This window comes from Solanum stenotomum, chromosome 12, assembly GCF_019186545.1.
Source record: "Solanum stenotomum isolate F172 chromosome 12, ASM1918654v1, whole genome shotgun sequence".
Lineage (NCBI taxonomy): Eukaryota > Viridiplantae > Streptophyta > Magnoliopsida > Solanales > Solanaceae > Solanum > Solanum stenotomum.
Window position 1 is genome coordinate 19455384 of NC_064293.1, and position 9521 is coordinate 19464904.

Below are 9521 nucleotides of genomic sequence, written 5' to 3' on the forward strand. Positions count from 1 at the left end.
ACGGAAGATGTATAATATGTGTATAACTAGTGAATAATGTATGTATATTGGCTAGCGGCTATAAATATACTTTGGCTGCTGAGTGACCAAATGTGTGTACCTTCCCCAAAAATGAAAAACGCAAGCAAAACATTTTATCCAATCAAGAGCCCTAATTCAAAGAAAAGAAGCCTCCTTTTCAATGTCCGCCTAAAATAAAACTCCTTCCAATTACAAACAAATGATATGTTCTTCTGTGGCTCATACCTGGCTGTGACGAGTTTTGACTCGCAAATATTTTTCATGGAGCCGTGGAACTGTATTAACTACAAAATAAACTATGTATATCTTGCACATTGAGGAAGGTTCATTTTCATCTTCTAAACTTTTACATAATTATCCTAGCTTCAACCGGTTGGCAAATCCTGCTAATGTAAGTTTGACTGTCTTATGTCACCCCTCCCCTCTTAGGGAAATGAAGAACGAATGATTCTATGTTTCTCCAACTGAACTGCATCTATGCACGTTTACTGCTGAATCCCAATTGATTACTGTTGGCCTTCCATTTCCATGATCCGTTTTATATGAAGGGCAGCTCTCACAACATTTCCCCTTGTTATTATTCCCACCTTCATTATATGACAATTCACTATTTAGCATATCACAAGGTAGAGAAGTACATATGCACAACAGCTAAGTCTCTGAATCTTACCAGCTTTCCATCACTATCTACAACAGGAAGCCGGCGATATTTTGTTTTGAGCAGAAGTCTGACAAATTAGACAAGTACAAATGAGATAAAACTGTTTGCTGCCTCGTCCTACTATGCAATAGAAACATAAAATTGGCTAAAGGAAGAACGCAGATTAAGAATAAATGATACTACCTTGCTGCATCCTCGAGATTGGTAGACTCCCTAACTACTAGTGGAGCAGGTGTCATCAAATCACCAACCACTTTCCCCTTGGTCTTACTTATCAACTTTTGAACCTCATTGAATGTCTGCATTTACAAGTCAAGTTGGATGTGTCAGAACTCCATTAGCTTTGTTTGTGGGGTCACAACAATTTTGGTTTTCCATACATAATTAAGTGCATTTTCATAGCTCCGACATACAGCAAAGCAAATGTCCTCGAGTTGAGGAAGGTAATCAGGTAACCATGTGTGCAAGTATTAGAGTAATGCAGATGATAATTAACACAAACACTGCCACCTGCACTAGTTCAGCATGGAAAAAGTAAATGCATTCAACTGTTCCAAAAGTTTCCTAAAGTAACGTGGAAATAAAAAGTCTACTAATTGATAAGGAGAACGACGGATGGTTCAGCATTGGAAGGAATATCTAGTTAGAAACATGCCATGCTAAGTACGATGAAATCCAAAACCGTATCACTTAAAAATATATAATCGTTGTGGTTCAAAAGCCACCTCAAACAATGCCCCGTAGGCTCTACAGACTCACACAAGCAGTCTGTGTTGCCTGTTTTTGCAGGATGCATTTCCTATGTTCTTTTCTTGATCAATTAATTAAAGGTTTGTTTTTAGTAGCTTGTGCAATCAGACGGAGTATAACACAATGTTATTAAGATTTGTGCCGCAGTGTAGTGTCTAATGCAACTTTCACTTGCTATTAAAGTAAATGAAAATGCCTGTAAATTGTTCAAGTCCACGGTTTTCATTTGGCCTTTTCCCCCTCTCTTTGCAATGCCTTTTATCTCTCAAACTATAAAATAATTCGTCTGGATGCTTTCTTTGAGAAGGAAAAAATGCAACTTGTTATAGATTTGTGTAACAAGATCAGATTGGCTGAATTTGGATATTGTGGAAGTTTGGTTTAAATTCGATTGATAGCTCAAACCTAACTAATCATTGACCTAGCGGCTAGCATTTCTATTCACCGGGTATAAGAACAGATCTAATTATAACATGTTGCTTGACCCATGAACCCATCCAAATCTATTCCCAGCTGCCAAATTCCCAACAGCTTAAGGACGGCTTCCTCAAAATGCTTGTCCAAGTGAAACTGGAAATTCTCCAAATACTAACTCGAACACTTAAGTGATCTTTACTGATGCTCTTGGTTTGCAGTTAGTTATAAGCAATTGCAAAAATAAGAAACATTTACGTTCTATCAATATGTTCATAGTAATTATCCGGCTCACAAAGCTGGTTCTATCGTTGCTACAACTGGAATCCAATGTCATCCCAGCATAATTGATAGAAGCTAATGATTAGCTTCCACATTTACTCACAGAGAAAAGGAACAGTTGATCACTAAACACTATACTTGTTAATGATTTAAAAAACTCATGATCAGTACTTTTGTCCATATGAAGTTTCTTGGAAGAGTAAAGGTTTAAACTCTTTAAGTCCTGTTTATAAATAGAACCACTACAAATAGTGCAGCAGGTTACATGAAGAGTTGGAGAAGTAAAACAATCATGAGGTTGTCCGCAATCTTGGTCATCAATCACTTTCTTTTGAGTTCCTATACATTGGAGGCAAGATCCTCTTTAGGGGACAACTATACCACTTATGATATCAATAATTAAGCATGTCAAAGATTTAACGATAAAAGTTGTTCTCTCCCCAGTTAATTTGTTCTCAGGGTCTTCATAATTTATTAGACGAAGTATCCTCTTCTCTGAAAATGACTACAAGGCTAATGCTAATAGCTTTCTATGCAAAAATTAAGATTATTTGTACCTTCCTATAAGTAGAAATATTTTAAATTTGGGGTTTTGCACTGATAAAAAAAATTGTATGCAAGGAACTAGAAAATTAGATGATCAACAAGCATCCAAGAGATAATCTAGCAACAAAACAAAATATGCTTACTTTCCAGTTGCTGCCCACTTCGGGGAACATGTTTGCATCAGCTCCTCCTGTACCTAAGAAAAAGGGCAAGAGATGCACTTTATTCTCCTCTGGAGATAATGCTTTGGCAGGAGTACGAGGACTCCCAAATAATGGACAATTTTAGAATCCAACTTAAAAGAACTATGATCAGTCTTCAGAAGGAGGCAATCAGTTCCAATTTCCCTTATGGCAGAAAAAAGCGACCAACACAGATACCAAAAGGTTCCATGTCTGGTCGAAAGGGATGCCTAAAACCAATGAATCTTCTCTTCTAACTCCAAACAATATTGTTCTAGCATCAGAACTAAAAGTTATACCTGATACAGAGTCCAGAGCCAATAGATCATAATCAGAAACAAGACCAACCTGCAGCAGAAGAGAACTTCAAGCTTTGGAGTGAAATATCTTTGAAATATCATAATACTTGACGAGCATTTTATTAAGAAATAACTTTGAACTTAATATCTTAATCTAATGTATATGATTATATCCATATGATACACACAAGCATAAATAGGAGCGCAACATAAGCACTCTTAGTTTCATATTTGTCGTACTGCCAGCGACATGTTCTATTAACTAAATAATTTTCTTAAATTTTGATGAGCACTCAAAATACTTAACTCCAGAACATACTTGGAATATACCAAAAACTCAGTCCCTAGAAAGTAAAATTACTAAAAGTGATAGATAAAGAAGATATTCCTATTCACGTGCCATCAAATAATTTAGAAATCAACTATCAAGAATAAAAGAGTGAAAAGTTCATTGCCTTATATTGCCAGGAGAAAATTACTGCTTTATACTTCATGTTTTGTTGACAAAAGCATTCCAATTTATGTATGATCAAAGAAATATTTTATGGGAAATGGAAAGAGTTTGAAGAACTGCAAAAGATTCAGAGATAATATTCAAACTTCTATAGAAAATATTTTATGGAAAATGAAAAGAAATTTACAAACTTCTGTTTCTTGGACTACTTCATTTGAATAGACATCATGACTATTGATCAATAAAAACTACAATGCAACACTGACAAAGAAAAGAAAGTAAATGACAAAGACGGAATCATTAATGTCATCACTTTCAGAAGATCGTTGGAAATCAAACCAAAAAATAGAAACTTCTTTGATCAAGTCTATCTACACCAAGTTCCAATAGAAACGCAGAAAGAAAAGAAAACATTAAACATGAGTGAAGATCATTTATCATGGTGGTAAGATAAGTAGCTCTTCAACACTATTTGAGGTGGTGGTATGCAACAAAAAAAAATCTACTTACGAAAAGCTGTAAATTGTAACAAACAAAGAAAAATATCAAGGTATCAGAACTAAGATGATTTAGCTATAACTAGTATGTTATCATATCACCAACTATGAGAATTTCCAATAGACATATGAAGAAAATAACATTCTCTTATTTGTTAATATGCAATGCTCTGTTTTAAGCTTTTGCCTAAAGGTCCCCATCTGAGTAAAGGATGAGTTCTTAAATGACAAAGACTATGCCCTATATTATCGTATTCTACAACAACAACAACAACAACAAATTCAGTGTAATTCCACAAGTAGCGTCTAGGGAGAGTGATGTGTATGCAGCCTAATCCCTACTTTGTAAGGGTAGAGAAGTTGTTTCAGATAGACCTCTGGCTCAAGTAAAGCATATCAAAAATAGTATGAAAGGGAATACAGTAGTAAAGAAGCCAATTAGAAAATACTGAAGAAAAGAATAGCAGCAACAACAAATAAAACGGTAACCGGGGTAAAAGGCCAGAGCGAAGGAAACAACATGTAATAATAAATCGAAGACTCAGATAGTAAAAGAGTAATAATAATGATACTGAAAAGAGAAATTATACAACTCTTGACTACCCATTAACCTTCTACCCAAATCCTCAACCTCCACATCCTCCTAGCTAGAATCATATTCTCGGTAACTTGTAGATATGTCATGTCTTGTTTTATCACCTCTCTTCAATACTTCTTTGGCATACCTTTACATCTCCTCATACTTACAATAGCAACCTCTCATATCTCCTCACTAGGACCTCCTCATTAGGACAACTGGGCGTCTCCGTTTCACATACCCGAACCATCTTAACCTCACCTCCGGCATCTTGTCCACCATAGAGGCCACTCCCACCTTGTCCCCTATATCTCATTCTAAATTTTATCTCTCCTATATGCCCACACATTCATCTCAACATTCTCATTTTCGTTACTTTCATATTTTGGACATGCGAGTTCTTGACTGGCATGCATCATTAGAGACATCTAGCATTGCAATCTATCTAACTTTAATGTTCCACATGTATCATTAAAGACCTTTATTTTCGACAAGATAGATATTGCAGAGGACTTAAATTGTTCCTAACATTTTGATATAATAATTTTTATTTTTATGAAATGAATGAGAAATAAGGAATAATTCTTGAAGCAGTCTTCAATCGCTTCCTTTTAGTACTCAATTTACTACATTTCCTTTTTTAGAAAGATCTCCCTTTTAAGTGGTTTTGTTTCTGTTCCCTTTTAACTGTAGTGAATTCAAAAGTGATTTTCCAATGTAACGTGAAAGTCACTCGATACCTACCCCCACCAACCTCTAACCCCATTGCCCACATATCTTTCCCTTCCTTGCTAACCACAGCCACATCCCTAGCATCTGCCCAACATCCCTACATAAGCCCTTCCCGGCTTCCCCTCACCCTCCATGAATAAGAAGCTAAGATGTTTGCTCTCCTTTTTGGTTTTGACAAATTTATTTTTATTTCCTATTTTCCATTCTATGTACCTGTTCCGAGGTTTTGTTTTAGTTCTCTTTTACACCCTTCCAGCAGTCAAGTGCTTTACACACAGCACAACAAAAGAGCCCTTAATTTTTCATTCATACCAAACTGAAATGTTACAAAGTGAAACAATTCAAAGGTTGAGGATGAAATCAAGACCAAACTTATAGTTGGAAACCATTTCAGAAATATATTCAAGGAATTAGCTTTTAAGTAGGATTTAGTTTAAAACATATCAAAAGGGAATATTACATAAGCAGGGAACATAGCCGCCGTGTCAGTGATACTTCAATCTAATACAGTAAAATCTATAATGAATTATGCATCTTACATTAGAAGAAAACAGAACTTACCAATCTCCAGTCATCATCAACCACAGGGAAACCAGTGATTCTGCGTTCTACCAAAATTTCCAAGGCTGTTGCAGGAATAATCATGTATCAGGAATTAACAAGAGGATAAGTAATTACTAGCAAGTACTGAAATTGAGCACTAAAATACCTTCATCTACAGATGTTGATGGTTTTACCACATGTAGTTCATCTTTTCTTGTCATGAAATCACCTACTGTATATACACCGTTTCTTGGCTGCCACAAGTATATATAAGCTTATCATTTGGTAGACATATGTGTCAAATTAGTTAACAATTTAAAATATTTAGAAAGTACTTGAAAGAATATGGTAAAAAAATAACCTTTTGATTGTCGAAATAGTAACTATACACAAACAAATTGAAATGGAGGGAGTAACTGTAATCTACCCATCCTTTTAGCAATTTAGGAAACCTTAACTCTAAAGTAATTTAGCTTCGAATTTTGCCCCAACCATACCCAGAGAGTAAAATTGCCTTGCATAAAGGTTAAGCATTTAATTCAACCGGTATATAAGATTTGGATAAGGAGGTATACCTCTATAGAATTGGCCGTCAATGTGTTGCTGGCGGTAACGGAAAAATGCTTGCGCGAATTCCAAAGGCGTACGGAGAGGAAACATTTAGCGAAAGTAGCAACTTTGTGACATGGCAGAGATAAGAGCAGACAAGGGAGCTGGTGGTGGAAAGCGGCGGAGCTGCGGCGGAGGGAGAGTCCCGACGGCGAGATAGATGCCATCGTCGGATTTTGGAAGAAGAGAATTCAGAAGAATGGGAAATAAAGTTGTTACGTTACAGAAATTTGAAAGGTAGAGCCACAGAGCAGTTATCTTTGTTGGCTCTCCTCTTATCAAAATTGTAGCGTTCCTTCACTTCAAGCAGAGTTCACAATTGCTTTTATGGGGAAAAAAGTTTTTAAGATTTTTTTTTTATTACAAGAAATATATGTAAAATTATGTTTCTTGTTGTGTTATAATATAAAATGTGATTATAGTTGCTGTGCCCTACTAAAATATCTTATCAGAAAATTGACAATGGAGATAATATTAGTCTCAGAGATTCTTCCGCAGATATTTTAATATGCAAGTTTTTTCCTGTGTTATTCAAAGGACTATTTCAAACTATGATTGTAACTCATGTGTAGCAACCACCGTGGATGAGATTGCTCATTCCTTTGGATTTTAGCTTTGGATATGAAAAAATCTTAGGTAGGAAGGTGAACCTAGAATTTGAAGACTCTAGTGCATCAATTTTATCTTAATTTAGGCGTAAGCAAAATTTTCAAGAACAATTAATGGATAATGTCGTATTCGATTGGTTGCAAATGGCTTGAACAATATTGAAAATATTAAATACAAATATATAGACTAAATATGAGCTCTAAGCTAATACTAGAACTTTACTTTATTATAATATGAGTTTAAGATGTAGCCTTTAACTTTTTTGAGTGTGATTGCTCAATGGTCAAGATGGGTTCGTTCTACTGAATGAATCCTGGCTGCGTGAGTTGATGCTTTGGCTTGTACCAGCAGTATCAAGTGCCCTTTTGTCTTTTTCATAGACATTGTTACTTATATTTAGTTTCTGCAAGATATATATATATATATATATGATTTTTTTCGAAATTAACGAGTGTACATGCATCCCACATATATATGTGGGTCTACCAAGAGAGACCTACACAGTACAAATTCAAAATAATCGAACTACAATGTGGGTACCAAAGACTGGATGGAATCACGGAAAAAGCCTCATGTGAAGTAGATATTCCTTTTCTTGTTTATTGCAAACTACAAGTGGCTTTTTTGCGTTTATATTCTTCATTGAATGCTATGGAAATTCATTTCTTTATCTTCTCCCTTTTTTTCCTCTTTTTTTTTTTGCAATTCCTTGTTGACTTCAATAAGCGTTGCATATTGAGATATACAGAGTGTATAGTGAAGAAAAATTCACTGCGTCTATCATATTATGTATAGCATAACGTTATCACATTATATACAAATATAGTAAGCTTTAAAAGTTACTACAATATTTCTTTTCTTCTGGATATATTGTAGGGATGTTGTATATCATAAATTTTATAAATATGTATATCACTTTGTTTAGCTGAAATGATGTTTTTCTTTAGGGAAAATTGTATATAATAGTAAACTATTAATTTAAAATAAATGTTATAACCACAGTTTCATTTAATTCTAATCCGTAGCAAAATCTCGCTCACCAGTCACCACTCTCCCTTTTCTCGCTCACCACTCTTCCTCGCCTCTCTCACTTTATACAAATACAAATGTATAAATTGTGTTTGTGTTTGTATAAAGCGAGAGAAAACTGTAGCTATAAAGCGCTAATATGATTTTTATGTTTGCTAAACCTCAAAATTTACTTTTTTTTTTAATGCAGAACTATCAAGATGATATTATACACATGATCTATAAATTAGAAATAGATGGCAGAAAAAAAATCTTGTGTACATTGTTATACACATGATGTATACATCAGAAGCAGATAGCAAAAGAAAATAATCTTAGGCGGAATACATAAGAAGGCCCCTGAACTTGTTTGATTCTTCCTCTCAGGCACCTCAACTACGCCACCTTCCTATTGAATCACTGAACCACCCATAATTTGTACCTTTTAAACACTATTGGCTGACATGGCATAAAACGTGTTCTCACGCAGCTTAAGCGCGTGAAGACCATTTAAAATAGCTGATGTGGAATCCACTACAGTCTTCTTTCCCTTTTGTCCATGTAACCCTAATCCCCCCCCACCCCCCCCACACACACACACACACTTTTCTCTTAATTCTTTCTATTCTTTCTTAATGTCATTTTTAAGTTGGAGCTGCTCAAAGTATCTCTCTTCTTCATCGATTTTTCTAGATTCTGATGGAATTATATAGCTAGCTGATTTAGGAGTTTCTGCAACAAGAGCCAATTTCAAGTTATAAGTCGTCGTTTTCTTCTTTATCTTCGTGTGTAATATTCACTGGTGTGGCTGGAACACCATATTGAATGGCTACATCAATATGTATGGTACAATTTCAAGGCTGATGTTGGTCCTTCGGTATTACTACTCTTGAATTAGCACATGGAAAGCCTCCCCTGTCTCATCTCTTTCCTTCAAAGTCCTTATTTATTAAAGTCACAAAGCGATTTCATTTTTTTGATAATGAGAAAACAAAAACCAACAAGTATTACAAGAAATTCTTAGAGAGTTTTAAGGACATGGTAGGATTGTGTCTTGATCAAGATCCATTCGGAAGGGTAGAGAAACTATTGAAGCATCCATTCTTAGAGTTGTTTGGGTTGAACTATTGAAATGTTTTGATTTTCTAGGTTTTATTTGGATTTTTATTTTGACAAGGTTGACTGATGTGTAAATTATTTAAACAGTTTGAGTATTTTGATTGGTTGCACTTTCCACGTGGGAAAGGTGGATTTCACGCGCACAACCAACAAAAAATATTTGCTAAAGTTTTGTGCCATGTCAGCCAATAGAGTTTAAAAGGTACAAATTATGGGTG

At 35.1% G+C, this 9521-nt stretch overlaps 1 protein-coding gene across 1 annotated transcript; it reads right to left on the bottom strand.

The window, feature by feature from the left end:
• Positions 1 to 310: 310 nt before the first annotated feature.
• On the bottom strand, positions 311 to 6894 carry LOC125848302 (CBS domain-containing protein CBSX1, chloroplastic-like). Its single transcript, XM_049528157.1, has 8 exons — positions 6534 to 6894; positions 6125 to 6212; positions 5977 to 6041; positions 3156 to 3204; positions 2818 to 2870; positions 866 to 981; positions 692 to 749; positions 311 to 608 (listed from the first exon to the last, which is right to left on the bottom strand). The coding sequence occupies exons 1-8, from the start codon at positions 6732 to 6734 to the stop codon at positions 528 to 530; spliced, it is 711 nt and encodes a 236-aa protein (XP_049384114.1). The 5' UTR covers positions 6735 to 6894; the 3' UTR covers positions 311 to 527.
• Positions 6895 to 9521: the final 2627 nt, after the last annotated feature.

Bases quoted from the DNA above. Each gene is read 5' to 3' on its own strand.
- LOC125848302 (XM_049528157.1), bottom strand. From the start codon at position 6,734: ATGGCATCTATCTCGCCGTCGGGACTCTCCCTCCGCCGCAGCTCCGCC. The intron at 6,213-6,533 runs GTATACCTCCTT...TACTTGTGGCAG, and splicing joins TGACGGCCAATTCTATAGAG to CCAAGAAACGGTGTATATAC. The intron at 3,205-5,976 runs GTAAGTTCTGTT...CTTCTGCTGCAG, and splicing joins TTGATGATGACTGGAGATTG to GTTGGTCTTGTTTCTGATTA.